The 19012-nt window shown below is 40.5% G+C and overlaps 1 protein-coding gene across 1 annotated transcript in view; it reads left to right on the top strand.

Annotated features, from left to right (window-relative positions):
* Positions 1-19012, top strand: part of LOC132819564 (zinc finger protein 292-like) — a 199920-nt gene that overhangs the window by 49172 nt on the left and 131736 nt on the right. The window contains exon 2 of the mRNA XM_060831133.1: positions 7378-7532. Within this exon, the coding sequence (XP_060687116.1) occupies positions 7378-7532 (155 nt within the window). The remainder of the gene's footprint in view (positions 1-7377; positions 7533-19012) is intronic.

Here is a 19012-nt window from a genome sequence, read left to right as displayed (position 1 = left end):
GTGAAGATGTTAGCTGTTGAAAGTATCTTTGCATTTCTTTCGTGCCTTCCTTGCCAGTGTGGTTATCAGCATGAAGATAGTCACACAGTTAACTACATTAAATTGTCTGCCTATTTGAACATTTAGTTATCTTGAATTCTGTTACTCTGTTCATTGTTTATGACATCAAGTTTTATACAATCCACAAACTTCTAAATTGCACTGCCTAAACAATTATCAACTATAAACAACAATCAATGGTCCTAAAATCAGACCCTTCGGAACCCCATTCAGGTTGTTCAAAAATTATTTTCCTTCAACAAATTGCTGTTTGGCTAATGGGAAAGCTGTCAAGAAAAGTATTTCAAAAATCAGGAACAGCAAAAAAATTTCCTGTGCTTTAGCAATTGAAGAGACAGATTCAGTTCCAATTTAAATCTCAAGTATTTGTGGGAAACAAAAATGCTGACTAATTTAAAATACATTTTCCAAATGAAATTTCCCAAATAAAACAGTCTGAATGAGTGGTAACTTTGGTAGAGATCAACATTCTTTGAATTTGCAATGTGAAAGGACCCAATGAAGTCTTAACAATAATTAACAGAACTTAAAGAGCTCAACTGCAAGTTCTGATATTTTCTAGAAAATCTTATGAACACTTTTTTAAAAAAGAGTACATTTTGAGTTTTTTGTTTACTCTGTATTTAAAAACACACCAGCAAAGATGTTTTAAATAAATACACCCATTTGGCTAAAGCATGACCACTGACCTAGCTGTGTTGTTTTATAAAACAGGTATTGTAGAGTTTCAAACAAAATGGGGGCTCAATGTACTCAGTTTGCTTTAAGGTTACAAGTGTGATCATTTTTAAAGTTCATAAAAATTGGTACTTAACCAGACCGTTGTTCATCCTGCAACACTCTAATCTAAAGCAGTGCAACAAAAGTGAAATATGCAGGATGTACATTTTATAGAAGCAGATCATTCAGCATAACTTGTCCTTAGTTATTACGATAGAACTTTACTTTGGGTTAAAATGTAGGTGTAAAAGATGTTTAGTGATTTGCTCCAAATTCTATTTGGAAGCCACCTTGGATGGTTTAGTTGGTAAAAGGACAGTAAAGCTTGGATTAATTTACCAGGAAGAAGAACTGACTGACTGTACACCTTCTAATAACACACTGGTTGCATTATTTTTTTTTTGCAGCCCCACGTAGTAGAAAAATCACACTTTAGAAACCACAATTAAAGTATTGGTGCTCTAATCGATTACAGCCAGTATGTTTTAAAAGTTTGTGCTGTAGAAACAGCATCACCAATTCATCAATTGTGCTACTGTGAATTTGTGTTGACAAAACATGTGTTATAACTGTACAGGGTGTTCTATGTTCATGCCTCTAAACTATGGCCAGAGCAGCTGTCCTGAAAGTGGATATATAACCAGTTGCCAAGTCTCCAATGTTGGGAATGTGAGGATTTATAAAGTTTATACTTTAAACTATCTATAGGATAATTAAATTAGCATTTTCATGCAAAATCTGTGATGGTCTTTGAAAGAGAGCATATGAATGAAGCCATTGCTGTGTTTGCTTGACTTTTCAGAATTATGTAGAACTGTACAGCGTGGGAATGGGCTCTTTGGCTCATGATGTTAAGCAAAATGTGATGCTGAATTAAACTAATCCCTTCTGCCTGCCCTTGGTCCATATCCTTTTTTTTCTTTCCTTGCATATTTAATTGCTTATGATAGACATTTTTAGATATCTGCCTCACCACTTCCTGGCAGTGCATTCCAGACTCCTACCACTCTGTAATAAAACAAAACTTGCCCCTCATCTTTTTTTTTAATCAACCCAACCCCCACTTTTAAATTTATCGTTTGGGGGAGAAAGTTACTGACTGGCAAACCTATTTATGCATCTCATAATTTTATAGACTTCTATCAAGTCTCTCCTCTAGCCTCCAATGCTCTAGAGAAAACAACCTCAGTTTTTCTAGCCTTTCCTGATAGTTTATATCTTCTAATCAAGGCAGCATCCTGATAAACCCCTTCTGCACTCTCTCCAAAGCCTCCACACCTTCCTGTAATGTGGAGAGCAGAATTGAATGAAGAATAGTTTTTAAGTGTGGCCTAACTGGAGTCTTAGAAAGCTGCAACATGACATCCTGATTCTTGTACTCCATTCCTTGACCAATAAAAACAAGCATGTCACATGCCTTCTGTCTACTTGTGTGGCTACTTTCAGGGAGCTATGGTCTTCAACCCCAAGATCCCTCTGTACATCAATACCACTAACTGTATACTTTAATATTTGATATCCCACAATGCAATACATCACACTTACCTAGGTGAAACTCCATCTGCCATTTGTCTGACCATATCTATAACTGACCTATATCTTGCTGTATTGTTTGATAACCTTCCACACTACCGAAAACTCCACTGAACTTTGACATGTGCAAACTAACCCACCCATCTACATTTTCATCAGTCGTTTATATATATTACAATAAGTAGGGGTCACAGTGTGGATTCCTGCAGAACACCCATTAGTCATTGACCTCCCGACAGAAATACACCCTTCGTCCGCCACCCTGTCTTCTATAGGCAAGCCAATTCTTGATCCATGAGGTCAAGTCACTGTGAATCCCATGCATCTTAATCTTCTGGATGAACCTATTAGGAGTGACCTTGTTGAAAACCATATTAAAATCCACATGGACAACATCCACTGCCCTACTCTCATCAATTCCCTTTTTACCTCCTTTTGGAAAAATTCAGTCAGGTTAGTATGGCATGGCCTATCCGGCACAAAGCCATGCTGACTCCCTAATTAGGCCATGCTTTTCCAAATGCATGTAAATCTTATCCCGAAGAATTCTCTCTCCTAGCTTCCCAACCACCGATGTGAAACTCGCCAGTCTATAGTTTCTTGGATTTTCTCCATTTCCCTCCTTGAATAGAAGAACAACATTAGCTACTCTCCAGTTCTCCAGGACCTCTCCCATGGTTAATGAGGATACAAAGGTCTTGAGTTGAGAAGATGATGCTGGAAAAGCACAGCAGGTCAGGCAGCATCAAAGGAGCAGGAAAATCTATGTTTCCCTTCAGGAATGAGACTGGGAGCCTTGGGGGTAACGAGATAAATGGGAGGGGGAAGGTAACGGAGTGTAATAGGTGGATAGAGGTGGGCGTAAAGGTGATAGGGTGGAGCGGATAGTGGGAAGGAAGAAGGACCGGTGGGACAAGTCCTGAGGGTAGTGCTGAGCTCAAAGGTTGGAACTGGAATAAGGTGATGGGAGGGGAAATGGGGAAACTGGTGAAATCCTAAGGCAATAACAATCTCCTCTCTTGCATCTCTCAATGAAGGGCAGATAACATTTTAGGCCCTGGGGGTTTATCCAATTCCGTGCTCTTGAAGAGACCCAACAACTTTTTTTTTTCTTTTATCTCAAAATACCATAGTGCATTGGCACATTCCACAAACATCTCGCTATCCTCTATACTTCTCATTTATAAGTACCAAATAAAGTACTCATTTAAGATCTCATCCATATCCTCTGCCTCTGTACCAGTTCCCTCTTTTATCCTTGAGTGGTCCTACCTTGTCCCTGGTTGTCCTCATTTTTTTTTTTAAAAATGTATATAGAATACCTTGGGGTTCAAACTAACCCTATTTGCCAAGGTTATTTAATGGCCCTTCTTGGTTTCTTAATTCTCTGCTGGAGTTTTTTTTCATATTTCTTATCGTTTCTGTCAGATGTCTTTGAGTCCTAAACCTTAATATATTACAAATTTTCTAATTACAGGATATTCAAAGATATCAATGAAACGGAAAGAAATGAGTCTAAAACTCGAGGGTATAGGTTTAAGGTGAGAGGGGGAAAGTTTAAAAGGGACCTAAGGAGCAACTTTTCCATGCAGAGGATGGTGTGTGTATGGAGCTGCCAGAGGAAGTGGTGGAAGCTGGGACAATTATAATATGTTAAAAGGCATCTGGATGAGTATATGAATATGAAGTGTTGAGGCATATGGGCCAAATCCTAGCAAATGTGTCCAGATGGATGTTGGACAGAAAGATTGTGCGCCCCATCATTCCACCGCAATAAGGATCGAACGCAAATACACCCCTCCCAACACCTTCCCTTGCCACTGAAAGAAGTGTAAAACATGTGCCCACACCTCCCACAGTCTCCATCCCAGGCCCCACTGGTTCTTACACAAAATCAGAAATTTTCCTGCACATCCAAACACCTTCTCTACTGTGTCCATTGATCTTAATGTGGTCTCCTCTGCATTGAGGAGACAGGATGCCACCGTGTACTGTTTCGGGGAATATCTCTGGGACATGTACCAAGCAACCCCACTGCTGTGTGGCAGACCACTTCAATACCCCCTTCCACTCTGCCAAGGACATACAAGTCTTGGGCCGCCAAATCCAAGTCACCTGGCACCTGGAGGAAGGACGCCTCATCTCCCACCTTGGGACCCTCCAACCACATGACATCTACCTTTACTTCACCACCAGTTTCCTCCTCTTCTCTCTCTCCCCACCCCCCCCCCTCTCCCCACACCTCACCCGAATCCAAACCTCCAACTCTGCACCATCCTCTTGAACTGTCCTACTTGTCCATGTTCCTTTCCACTTAATCTGCTCCATTCCTCCCCTCTGACATATCACCATCACCTGCATCTACCTGTTGCCTTCCCAGCTACCTTACCCCCACCCCAACCTCCTATTTATCTTTCAGCCCCCTTCCTCCTACTCCTTTTCCCATCCCCTGTTGAAGTGCTTATGCTTGAAGCATCAATTCTCCTGCTGTTCAGATGCTGCCTGACCTGCAGGGCTTTTCCTGCGCCACGCTTTTCGACTCTAAGGGTCTGTTTTCAGCTGTACATCTCTGACTCTGTAAGTAGCCTGTTTTTGGCTCATTTGAGTTCATGAGTAGAATGTGATGATGCCATGCACAATGTTATTTGGGACATGTAGGCATAACTTGAAAAAGAAAGCAACATGTGAATTGTTTTTCAGTCAGACAAGCCATAAATCTGGCTAGGTAATTAATGGCGTTCTCAGATGATAACTGACTGACCGACCGTCACCACTTCAGCAATAGATTGAAACCATAGCAGCTAGATCTGTTCCCAGGTGGGGGTTTCAAAAAGTTTTTCAGTGACCTGATTATGAACTGGAATGTGGAAATATGTTACTTCCTCCAACTATTGTGTATAAGTTGTATAAATTCAGTCCACTGTGCAGATAATGGTATGTTTTAAAACACTTATCACGTGAATAAAGCTTGCTGGAATGGGAGCCAATACCTTGGCACAAGGGAGGCAGGTAATACAGTCCAGGGCAAGCACTATCAGGCGATTTCACGGAGTAGAAGAACAGAATCCAAATAGCAGTCATTTTTGGAAGGGAAAAGAGATTTTCACTGCAGGATTATATTTGGTAACTGCAAGAACATGACCAGGATTTCATCTGAAATAACTAGAAGCTTCCAATCTGTTTGCCTTTGAGGAGCAACATAATTTTTGCTGTCCTTCTAAAGTTTGGTTAAACAAGTAACTTTTATTCACATTATTGTGTGTTAGTAATTTAAAAGCATGTTACATCTTTCATAATCACCTATTCCTATTTATATGAACATCTGTGCATCTGGGGAGTAGTATTTGTTACTTAACATTTTGGGTTTGAGAATCTAGTCAGTCCAGTTCCCCTGCTGTTGCTGTAGCCCTGCAAGTTTGCTTCCCTCAGTTGTTCATCTAGTTTTCGGAAATAAAGAATCCCTGCATCCTCTGCCCATCTGGGTAGCGGGTTTCAAATTGCTACTCATATAATTTTTACCCCAGACCATCTTGTATGTCTTTCCCAATTGTGTTGCCTATTCCTTGTGCCATCAATTAATGGGAACAGCTTTTTATCAACCTGATCAAAATTTTTTCACACCTGACTTCTCTTCCACCTCCACGGACAAATATCCAGTTTTCATAACTTAATCTTGTAACTAAACTTCAGTTTGTGGGGCCATTCTGGAAAACCAACTCTGCGCACTTTCAAGGTACTTCATACCCTGCCTGTTATTGTGAATGGAACTGACTATAATACCCCTTTGTGTGACCAGTAAAATTCCATTAATATGGTATTCCATTCCTTCATCTATAGGACACAAAGATTTGAGAGGCTTCTGTCCTGGAAGTCAATATGGATTAAAACATGTGTGAGGTGCCAGCAGCTGCTTTTGGGATTAAGTGTGTCTGTGGTCTGCTTGCATAATTAAAAAGTGTTAGTTCCGTTTGCATGGCACAATGATCATTGTGTTTTATGATCTTGCCTCACTAGCTATCTGACGAAGGGGCAGTGCTCCAAAAGTTAGTACTACCAAATAAACCTGTTGGACTATAACCTGGTGTTTTGATTTTTTTTAAAAAATTGTCCACCCCAGTCCAACACCGGCATATCATAGCTTTGGAGTATATTTTGACTATGGTTTTATGAATAATGAAACAGTTACCTGTAAATAACAGGTTAGTAAGGGGTTATGAATGAATGAACAGGAACCTGGAGTTAATGAATATAGTAAGCTGGTGAGTAAGTTAAAGTTAACTTTTAACACACACTATTTTACAGGTAGCATCCTGGAAAGTACTGAAGACCAGAGGGATCTTGGTGCACATATTCACAGATCCCTGATGGTAGCGGAGCAGGTAGATAGTGTCTTAGAAGGTATATGGGTACTTACCTTTATTAGCCAAGGCTTTGAATAAAAGGGCAAGATGGAACTCTGTACAATGTTGGTTAAACCACTGTTGGAGTACTGTGTACAGTTCTTGTTACCATTTATATGAAGAATGTGATTGCACATGAAAGGGTACAAAGGAACTTTAGGAGGATGCTGGAAGATCTAAGCTATGAGGAGTAACTGGATGGGGAAGTTTGTTTCTTTGAGCAGCCAATCTGATATATAAGATTGACGGACATAAGGTGAATAGGAAGGCAGATTTTCTGTGTTTATACAGAGGTTGGCAACAAGGGTACCCAAATTTCTAAGTGACAGAGAATTAAGACAGCTTTACAGATTTGTTATAATGTATACCAGTTTTTGTCAGTTGTATGAATAAAATTAATAGCCAGTCATGCAAACTTGGCTTAATGGGATTTCCAGAATCAAGGTCTAAGATACAATAGGATTCTAATGCATGCAGAGTCTGACAATCAATCTTGGAGCAAAAGTAAAAATTGCACTGGATGAATGCAATCTATGGAAAATTTGACATGTTAAGACAGAAAATATTTGAATTACCCTGAACGTTAAGAACTGAACTTCATGCTGAGAAAGCTTTTTGTATCATGATGCACTAGAAACATTGAAATTTTAATTTTTCATTACAGACTCTTGTACAGTATGCTGGGAAGTGGAAAATCTCTGATAATCCTCTGCCTTTGTTGGAAGTATATACTGTGGCTATACAGAATTATTCCAAGGCACGGCCTTGCCTCACAGCGGAGTGTGAGAATGTATGTTTTGTACTTGACCGACTAGCATTGTAAGTACTACAAATTACCTCTCACACTGAATGAAGTTATGTAATTTGTGGGTAACCCTTACATTTTGAACCATGATATTTCAGTAGAAAGCTTTACAACTGAAATTTTATGTATTAAATGGAATAGTTTCTGATTTGAAGCAGTTAGATCTGAGAATTGTCATTTCTATTAAATAGGTTATTCGGAATTGAGAATATACAAAATCATCAAATTGGGTGTGTATACAAGTGCACCCAGGCATCCATATACTCAACTACGAAGGAATTGCTGTACAGAAACACTCAGCCTAATTTGTAGTGCAGAAAGACTTGCATAGACATAAGCCCACTTCCATCTTTTTCACATCTAAACCTATCACCATTGCTATCTGTGGCAGTGCATTTCATGTACCATCTGTTGGGTAAATAAGTTTCTCCTGAATTATTTTTTTTCCCTGTGGCTGTCTTGTTTTGATGGCTTCTGATTATGCTATTCCCCATAAATGGAAACATATAACATGTCTATCAAAATCTTACATAACTTTAGTCAGTTAGGTTGCCCATCAGCCTTTTTAAGATCGCAACCTGTTCATCTTTTCCTGAAAAATATATGTATACTTTTAGTATGATCCCTGTCCATCTTCTCTGCATCCTCTCTACTTCAATTGGAGCTGCATGCAGTATACTTGAAAGTGGTCTTACTGAAGTTCAGTTCAGGTTTCGTGAAGATTAAAGTAGATAAATTAATCTGCACAGCAATAAAGCTTCACCTTTTTTTTACTGTTATGAAGTTGGTGTGTATTGTGAGTACAGGCATCTGTCATGTGACTGACTAGCCATCGGACTGTACTGAAAAATTGAAAATATGTAACATTTGGTTGTGACACAAATATTTGAGTTTTGTTTGCTATGTTTCCACAACAGTTTGAAGTTAATTAATCAGTTTAAACTATGCCCCAAGATGCTAAAGCCCAATCTAATTTGAGCCAATGTTGTCAAAACATTACATTCAATGAGATGATCCGATATTTTGGGCATAAAGAAAACAGTTAGCTAGAGAGAGTGAGCGGCACAGTGGTTAGCAGAGACCCATGCCTCAGGCGACTGACTGACTGTGTGGAGTTTGCACATTCTTCTTGTGTCTGTGTGGGTTTCCTCCAGGTACTCCGGTTTCCTCCCACAGTCCAAAAATGTGGAGGCTAGGTAAATTGGCTGAGCTAAATTGCCCGTAGTGTTAGGTGAAGGGGTAAATGTAGGAGAATGGGGTCTGGGTGGGTTGTGCTTCGGCGGGTCGGTGTGGACTTGTTGGGCCGAAGGGCCTGTTTCCACATTAACTAATCTAATCTAAACTGCCATCTGAGAGGGGCTGCCATTCAAAACGCTCTCTATCAAAGGTACCTTTTTTCCTATGAAACCTATTTTTGCAGCAAAAGACAAAAGACGACCCAGTGCGTTCTATAGCCAAGAGGACGAGGATACCGGAGACTACTGCTGCTGCTTGATTTTGAAAATTAAGTTGATATAATTGTAATATGATTGGTTATTGGAACAGGAGATAATTAGTTAGAGTTGGAGGCAGATAATAAGCAGTTAGGAGAAAGAAGGCATAGTGTTGTAAATAGTTGTTGTTTAATGTTCACTTTGAGTTAAGGAATAAATTTGATATTTTATCTTTAAATAGGGGAAGTTGGGAATTCTGTCACTCCTATTTGAACAGATTGAGGTGAGGTGAACTTTTTCTGTGTTTGGTTTAATTAGCAGAAGAGTTCACTGCTGTGTTGTAACAAACAGTTTGAGGGCTCGAATTTATGATTTGGGCATGTTTAGACATATCCAACCTGAGATTTGGACAGATCTGGGGTACAAGGATCCCAGCAGATTTAAGCACTTGCTAGTTACTGTCCTAGATATTTAAATAAAATGTAGGTGAGGCAATTTGTTTAATTGTGTGGTTATTTGTGGTTGGTTAAATTCAAAGTAAGCCAAATAGCTCTTAAAATTGCAAAAGAGGATTTGAAGATGATTACCAAGTTTACCAAGAAACTTTAGGAGGACAGAAAAATTCTATACTTTTAGAATTAGTTAAGAGGTTAGATCTGGGCTTAACCAGGGACAAAAGGAAAGTTGAAATTGTAAGGGAGATAGTCAAGCACTCTAAGGGTGTCAGACAAATAGACCAGTGTAGTCAAGTTGTTAAAGAAAACGTAAGATATAATTGAGCAAAATGGAGTTAGATGAAGAGAGAATTTGAACTTCAGAAGTTGCAACTTGAGTCAGGAAAGTCAAGTTAACAGGATGGAAATGGAGAGAAGGTAGTGATATATGTTTAAACACTGCTATGCTTTTGAGAAAGATGTCGAAGTCTTTCGTCTCATTTGAAAAATTGGCCAGGCAGATGGAGTGGTCAGAGGACTTGAGAAATGCTAGTTTGGACTAAGCTGGTAGGCACAGCTAGAGAGGTAGTTGCAGCACTGTCAGATGAGGGCTCGAGAGATTATGAAGGCGTCAAACAGGCTATTTTGAGTGCTTATGAGTTGGCACCAGAAGCGCATAGGCAACGGTTCATAAACATAAAGAAGGAGCCAAGTCAGGCTTGTTGAGTTTGAAAGAATTAAACAGTAATTTTGATAGATGGTTGTGGTCTTTTTTTAAAAAAAATAGCTAAGAGCAATGAGGCTCTAAGAGATTATTCTGCTATAGCGTTTTAAAAACTCACTTCCAGAAATGGTCAGAATTCATGTGGATGAACGCAAAGTTCAAAAAGCGAGAAAGGCAGCAGAGATGCAAATATACACAGATGCATAAGATAAAGTTTTTAGCTTCTGGCAAAAATTTCATCCTATGAGGAATAGAAATTGGGAGAAGGGGAGATCCTACCTTACAAAACAAAATAGAGCACATTGGTAATTTTTCACCACCGATTTAAAAGAAGCCCAAGCGGGTGGAAAGGAGATGAAAGGCCTCTGTTTTCACTAATGGAATGGGATGCAGAAAATTAGTGCCGGTGGCTTAAGAAAGGCACTGGGAAAGTGTTTTCATTGCCAGAAAGTGGGGCATGTAAAATCAGTGCTGGTTGCTTAAAGAAAGGCACTGTGGGAAAAGAAGCTAAACCAGTGGCATTAGTAAAGGTAACAAAGGAAATCCCAAGAAAGGTCGAGCTGTATGAGAGTGCACAGTCTAGGCACGGGCTAGGTATGGAGTTAGTGCCTGATCTCTCTCAAGAATTTGCCCCTGGGTAAAGTTTCCTGAGAAAGAACAGGAAAAAAAATGGAAATAAGCTATAATTTTGAGAGATACAGGATCTAACCAGCCTCTAATAGTAAGAGGTGAACATTAATTGCACTCTTTCTAACCTATTACCCAAGAGAGTGGTAATTTGGGGAATAGATGAGAGAAGTTTTTAGTGTTCACCTATGTAAGATCAGGTTGGAGGGCCAACTCCAAGACTGGGGGAGTAACAGTGGGAGTGATTGAGAGTGTCAGTTCCAGGAATACAATTTGGTGTTGGGAGCAATTTAGCAGGATCAAAGGTGGGAGTGATGCCCCTTGTGGAGAAGCCAAAGGAAGACTAGGGAGCTGAGGAGTTAAAAGAAAAATACCCTAGAATTGTCCCAGACTGTGTAGTAACAAGATCCCACTATCATAAGTCTCAGCATGAAGTAAAAGTGAAAGATTAGATTAGATTACTTGGTGTGGAAACAGGCCCTTCGGGCCAACAAGTCCGCACTGACTTGCCGAAGCACAATCCCCCCCCCCCCCCCCAGCATCTAACAGTACAGTCAATTTAGCATGGCCAATTCACCTAACCACATTTTTTGGACTGTGGGAGGAAACCAGAGCACCCGGAGGAAACCCACGCAGACACCGGGAGAATGTCCGAACTCTACACAGTCAGTCGACTGAGGTGGGAATTGAACTCTGGTCTCTGGCGCTGTGAGGCAGCAATGCTAACCACTGTGCCACCGTGCTGCCCATGGTAAGAATCATTTTATTTTTACACTAAACTAACACCACTGAAATTACCATTTATCCAAAGATAATGAAACCAGGCAACTTAATCAGCATCAAGAAAATTTCAGTCCTGCTTAAAATATCATACAAGTGAGAATTAACACACGAACGTACAATTGAACAAGTTAAGGTTCAGTTAACGGACACCCTGTCTGATGTAATGGTGCATGGAAAGCCTGAACAGGCAGAAGTGTTTAGTCCTGAAAGGCTAGACAATAAAAGATGTGTGTTACATACTCTGAAAAGGAGTTAGAGCATTCCTGAAGGTTATTATCTTTAAAGAGAGAATCCAAGATGAAAATAGAGACCACGGCAGGTTCATGCAGAAGAGAAATGGGCAGAAATGCAACAGATTGTGTGGCAGGTAGCATACAGACTGGAGGTGTTACGGGTAGCAAATGAACTATTAGCAAGAGGTCATTGAGGTGTAAGGAAAACTCAGGCTAAGGTACAAAAGTATTTCTGTTGGCATAGAATGCACAAGAATGTGGTTAATGTTTGCTGTACATGTCATACGTGCCAAATGGTAAGTAAGCCACAGGCAGTAATACAGCCAGCACCTTTTGACTCTAAATGCAGGAATTGGCAACATCAAGTCATAGAGATGTACAGCATGGAAATAGACCCTTCGGTCCAACTCATCCATGCTGATCTGATACCCCAACTCCATCTCGTCCCACCTGCTAGCACCCAGCTCGTATCCCTATCAACCCTTCCTATTCAGATACCCGTCCTGATGCCTTTTAGATATTGTAATTGTACTAGGCTCCACCACCTTCCTCTGGCAACCCATTCCACACGTTCTCCACCCTCTGCATGAAAAATTTGCCCCTTCGATCTATTTTATATCTTTTCCCTTCCTCATTCCCCCTAAACTTTTGCCTTTTAATTCTGGATACCTCCTCAGAAAAGACCTTTGTCTTTTTACCCTATCCATACCCCTCGTGATTTTATGAACTTCTATAAGGTCATGCCTCTGGTGCTCTGAGGAAAACTTCCCTAACCTATTCAGCCTCTCCCTATAGCTCAAATCCTCCAACCCTGGCAACATTTATGTAAATCTTTTATGAACGGTTTCAAGTTTCACAACATCCTTCCGATAGGAAGGAGACCAGAATTGCGCACACTCTCCCAACAGTGGCCTAACCAATATTCTGTGCAGCTGCAATATGACCTGCCAACCCCTATACTCAATACTCTGAGCAATAAAGGAAAGCATACCAAACTCTTCTATCTACCTGTGACTCTACTTAACCTGCACTCCAAGGTCTTTGTTCAGCCACGCTCCCTAGGACCTTACCGCTTTCCCAAAATGCGGCACCTTGCATTTATCTAAACTAAATTCCGTCTGCCACTTCTCAGCCCATTGGCCCATCTGATCAAAAACCCATTGTAATCTGAGGTAACCTTCTCTGTCCACTGCACCTCCAATTTTGGTGTCATCTGCAAACTTACTAACTATATTCACATCCAACTCCTTTTACATAAATGGCGAAAAGTAGTGGACTCACTGCCGATCCTTGTGGCATTCCACTGGTCGCAAGCCTCCAGTCTGAAAAACAACCCTTCACCACTACTTCTTCTACCTTTTTTGAGCCAGTTCTGTATCCAAATGTTCTCCCTGTATTCCATGTGATCTAACCTTGCTAACCAGTCTCCAATGAGGAACCCTGTTGAATGCCTTGCTGAAATCCACATAGATCAAGTCTACTGCTCTGCCCTTATCCATCCTCTTTGTTACTACTGCAGAAAACTCAATCAAGTTTGTGAGACGTGATTTCCCATGCACAAAGCCATGTTGACTATCCGTAATCAGTCCTTGCCTTTCCAAATATGTGTACATCCTGTCCCTCCAGATTCTCTCCAACACCTTGCCCACCACTGACGTCAGGCTCACTGGTCCATAGTTCCCTGACTTGTCCTTACCACCTTTCTTAATTGGTGGCACCATATTAGCCAACCTCCAGTCTTCCATCACCTCACCTGTGACTATCGATCATACAAATATCTCAGCAATCACTTCCCTAGCTTCCCACAGAGTTCTAGGGTACACTTGATCAGGTCCTGGGGATTTATCCACTTTTGTGTTTCAAGACATTCAGCACTTCCTTTGTAATATGAGCATTTTTCAAGATGTTACCATCTGTTTCCCTATATTCTGTATTGTCCATGTCCTTTTCCACAGTAACCACTGATGCAAAATACTTGTTTAGCATCTCCCTCCATTTCCAGTGGCTCCACACACAGGCTGTCTTGCTGATCTTTGATGGACCCTATTCTCTCCCTCGTTACTCTTTTTCTCCTTTAATGTATTTCTAAAAACTTTCTTTGGATTCTCCTTAACCCTGTTTGCCAAAGGTATCTCATCTCCCCTTTTTGCCTTCCTGATTTCTCTCTCCAGTATACTCCTCCTGCCTTTTATACTCTTCGAAGGAGAAATTGAAAGAATCCTATCTATGTGACATATGCTTCCTTCTTTTTCTTAACCAAACTCTCAATTTCTTTAGTCATCTAGCATTTCCTATACCTACCAACCTTTGCTTTCACCCTAACAGGAAAAAAACCATCTCTGGATTCTTGTTATCTCACTTATGAAGACTTCCCATTTTCCAGCCGTCCCTTTTTTTTTAACCTGCAAGTATGTGCCCCCAGTCAGTTCCTTGAAGTTCTTGCCTAATTCCTCCAAATTGCCCTTTCTCCAATTTAGAACTTCAACTTTTAGATCTGGTCTATCTTTTTATCTGTTTCTGTTTTAAAACTAATTTGAATTATGGTCGCTGGCCCCAATATGCTTCCCCCACTGACACCCCAGTCACCTGCCCTGGCTTATTTCCCAAGAGTAGGTCAAGTTTTGCACCTTTACTCGTCGATACATCCATGTACTGAATCAGAAAATTTTCTTGTACATGCTTAACGTATTCCTCTCCAACTAAGCCCTTAACACTGGTCGTTCCAGTCTATGTTTGGAAAGTTGAAATCCATTACTATAACCACCCTATTATTCTTAGAGATCACTGATCTCCTTCCAAATTTGTTTCTGAATTTCCTTCTGACTATTAGGGGGTCTAAATACAATCCCAATAAGGTGAGCATCCCTTTTCATATTTCGCAGTTCCATCCAGTAACTTGCCCGGGTGTATTTCAGGGATTATCCCCTCTCATTACAGCTGTAATGCTATTGCTTATCAAAAACGCCACTCTCTCTCCCTCCCTCTTGCCTCCCTTTTGTATCCTTGCCAAAGCATTTGTATCCTGGAACATTAAGCTGTCAGTCCTGTCCATCCCTGCACCATGTTTCTGTAATTGCTATGATATCCCAGTCCCATATTCCTAACCATGCCCTTAGTCCATCTGTCTTCCCTGTTAGGCCTCCTACATTGAAATAAATGCAGTTTGATTTATCAGTCCTACCTTGTTCTATGCTTTGTCCCTGCCTGTTTTGAGTTGCTTCTTTTCTCAATGGTACCAGTCTCTAATCTCTTTCCTCACTATCTCCCTGGGTTCCCCCACACCTTACTAGTCTAAATCCTCTCGAGCAGCTCTAGCAGAACTCCCTGTCAGTGTATTAGTCCCCTTTCAATTCAAGTGTAATCTATCCTAGTACACGTCACTTCTATCCCAGAACAGCTTCCAATAATCCAAAAATGTGAATCCTTCTCCCATGCACCTCGTGTTAGTATCCAAACCTGACGGGACTCAACAATTTTGTGTTGACTGTTGGAAAGTCAACGTTCTAACAATTCGGAGTCATACCCATTACCACGATTGGAAGACTGTACAGAGAAAGTTGGACAAACCAGTAATGTTGCAACGTTTGACTTACCTATCAATAATCAAACAGAGTATCTTTTATCAGAGAAAGTGGAGAGCTTTCTGCATTTATAACCCCAAATGGGCTATATCGGTTTAAAATGATGCTCTTTGCCCTTGGAATGAAGAATGCACTCGTCACTTTCCAAAGATGCATGAACAGAGTTGTGGTTGGGTTAACAAGCTATGTGCAGTCTATCTGGACGATGTAGCGGTCTTTAGTGAGTCATGGAAAGATCGCATTGTACAGTTGGCAGAGCTCTTTGATTACAAGAAGGAAAACTTTTAATAAACAAAACAGAATTTTCAAAAGCAGAGGTGACATTCTTGGGACATCGGAAGGTCGACCTCCTTCCGAACACAAACCTTTCAACAAACTTTTCAGATCACTAACCTACCCCACTCCTCAAGGAATTAATTATTTAAACATTTTTGAGGCACATGAAACTCGGTCATCCGGATTTGATTCCTCATTCTGCATTGAACGCAAAGACAAAGGCCAATGGAGGCCATACCTGAATTTTGTTTGGTATGTTTTCACAACAGTTTGAATTTAATTTAATCAGTTTAAATTATGCCCCAAGATGCGAAAACATAATCTAATTTGAATGTAATATTTTGACAATCAGACCAATGAGATGATCAGATATTTGGGGTAAAAAGAAGCCAGCATTTTGAGAGTTAGCCAGAGAGAGTAAACTGCCGTCTAGAGAGACTGCCATTCAAAACATTCTATCAAAGGTACCTTTTTTCATATGAAACACCTTTGCACAAAATTCCGAAGATGACTCCGATCTACACCCAGAGGAGGAGGACACCGGAGACTGCCACCGCTGCCTGGTTTTGGAAACTAAGTTGATGTAATTGTAATGTGGTCTGTTATTGGAACAGAAGATGGTTTTAGAGTTGGAAGCAGATAACAAGCAGTCAGGAGAAAGGAGGCTTAGCATTGTAAATAGTTGTTGTTTAATGTTCACCTTTTAGAGTTGAGGAATAAATTCGATATTTTTTTTCTTTAAATAGTGGAAGTTGGGAGTTCTCTGTCACTCACTTGAACAGATTAGGAGGCAAAGTGATCTTTTGTGTGTTTGGTTTAATTAGCAGAAGAGTTCGCTGCTATGTTGTAAGATCACTAATCTGTAGTGCAATGGGTAGTGATTGATATATTTGAGCACTTTGGTACTGGGATACCAAAGTGACAAGATCAAAATTCAACCCATCAAATTGCAATAGACCGGCAAGAGTTTTGGTTCTTCAGTTTCACAAAAAATCTTTTCAATCCCAATTTTCTTCATATTGTGCCCTCCAGTGATCTTACAAATGCATGCACAATCATTTGGGGGAAAAATATGCGGTCATAAAATACTGTTTGGAACCATGATATGAATTATATGGTCAAACTTACCTGGTCTTTGCAATATGAAGATATGTGCTTAGCTCCAGTGACAAAGACATGATGTGTTATTAGTTGGGAATCATTGCACTTCATCTTACAAATAGTTTTATCTTCAATTTTACAAAGAATCTACATCACTATATCTTAAATGCTAGCTTACACATCAACTACACATACAACATTTAAAGTCAAAAATATTTTGTTCATCTTACAAAAAAAGTATAAAAAGAACAAACTTATTTTAAAATTGTCATTATTTGAATGGAAATGCTGTCAAAAGATGACCAGATACTATTACAAAAGGGAAATAAGAACAGCCAGGAATTTGTTTTCACTTCTAAACCATAATAATAATGGTCACTAAGTGTCGGGACAGCATTTTTTTTTAGATTAGATTAGACTTAGTGTGGAAACAGGCCCTTCGGCCCAACAAATCCACACCGACCCGCCGAAGCGAAACCCACCCATACCCCTACATTACCCCTTACCTAACACTACGGGCAATTTAGCATGGCCAATTCACCTGACCCGCACATCTTTGGACTGTGGGAGGAAACCGGAGCACCCGGAGGAAACCCACGCAGACACGGGGAGAACGTGCAAACTCCACACAGTCAGTCGCCTGAGTCGGGAATGATCTTTTGAATGATCTTTACAAGGCTTGGCTGGAGTTGTATCTTGTATTTAGGGACAGAGTAGTTTATTTCTCCACCCACATAATGTGCACATCTTTGGAGCATGGGGAAAGAACCGAGTACCCCCACACAGACACTGGGAGAACTTTCAAACTCCACGTAGTCACACAAGGCTAAAATCAAACCTGGGTCTCTGGCCCTGAGACAGAGGTGCTAAACATATGCCTCTATGCTGCTCTTGGTGTAAGCTCTCTTGATGTTAATTGAATGTCATCCACACATGGAGATTGTGCTCTTTGATCCAAAATCCATGTAAATTTTGATCAGCAGTGGTTCCAGCATAGATCCTGTGGGATGTCATTTCCCATCTCTTTCCATTCTGAAAATTGCCCTTTCTGTCTTAAACCAGTGAATAGTCCACTCTGCAGTCTCTGACCTACCTTTTGACTGAAAGGTGCACCTTAATAAAAAGCTTTGTGAATATCCCGATAAACTGTCTTGTATTACACTCCCATTGTCTACTTGTTACTATCTCAAAAAAGCTCTAATGTTGGTTGCAATCCATGTTGACTATTCATCATTATATTTCTGATTTGTAGATGTTCTGTTGTCTCTTGGAGTAGGATTTCTCTTTTTCACCTCTGTTAATCTCTCTTGATCTGCAAATCCTCAATATTCTGTCCTTTTTAAATTTGGGCATTATTGGCTGCCCACTGGCCTGTTGTCACTATGCATTTTTCTAATGACTTGTAGGAACTAATGCCTCTTGTGGTACTTCCCTCTTTAACTACTTGACAGCCCTGGAGCTGTGGCTGAAATTGCATTGGTATGTCCATGAAACTGAGGGAATTGTGGATAGCACCTTCAGTAAGTTGGTTGCAGCGCAGATAAAACTTAATGAGGGTGATAGGGAATGGATGACCAGCAGACAAGAAAAGTAGGAAGGTAGAAAAGTAGTACAGGGATCCTCTTTTTATTAAGGTGTACCTTATTAGTCAAAAGGTAGGTCAAAGACTGAAGAGTACAAGTAGCAGAGTGGATTGTTCACTGGTTTAAGACAGGGCAATTTTCAGAGGATACTGTTGGGAGAGATGGCTCACCAGTTGCAGGCAGGCAGCAGCAGCAGCCAGTTTCATGACTGGCTTTGCTGCGCAGGAGGGCAGACGAAAAGTGGCAAACTAAGTGATAGTGGATTCATTTGTAGGGGGAATAGACAGGTGTGTCTCTGGTATCAAGCGGTGGTCCAGGATGGTATGTTGCATCCATGGTGCAAGGATCAAGGATGTCTGAGTAGCTGAAGGACATTCTGGAGGGGGAGTGTGAACAGCCAGTTGTCATAATGCATTTGGGCACTGATAACTTTTTTTAAAAAAGGATGAGGTTCTACCATCTGAACTTAGGGGGTTAGGAGTAAAACTAAAATTCGGACTTCAAAGGTAGTAATTCTGGATTGCTACCATTAACCTGCGTTAGAGTAAGAATAGCAGGATAGCGAAGATGAATATGTGGCTTGAAGAATAGTGCAAGTGGGAGGGATTCAAATTGCTGGGATGTTGGAATCGGTTCTGCGTGAGGTCGGACCACTACAAACCAGACAGTCTGTACCTGGGTAGGATCGGAACCAATGTCCCGAGGGAGTATTAGCCCAT

This window comes from Hemiscyllium ocellatum, chromosome 10 (genome assembly GCF_020745735.1).
Source record: "Hemiscyllium ocellatum isolate sHemOce1 chromosome 10, sHemOce1.pat.X.cur, whole genome shotgun sequence".
NCBI classification, from domain to species: domain Eukaryota; kingdom Metazoa; phylum Chordata; class Chondrichthyes; order Orectolobiformes; family Hemiscylliidae; genus Hemiscyllium; species Hemiscyllium ocellatum.
The sequence above is the reverse complement of the archived record's forward strand: the minus strand, read 5'-3'. Positions and strand labels throughout refer to the sequence as shown.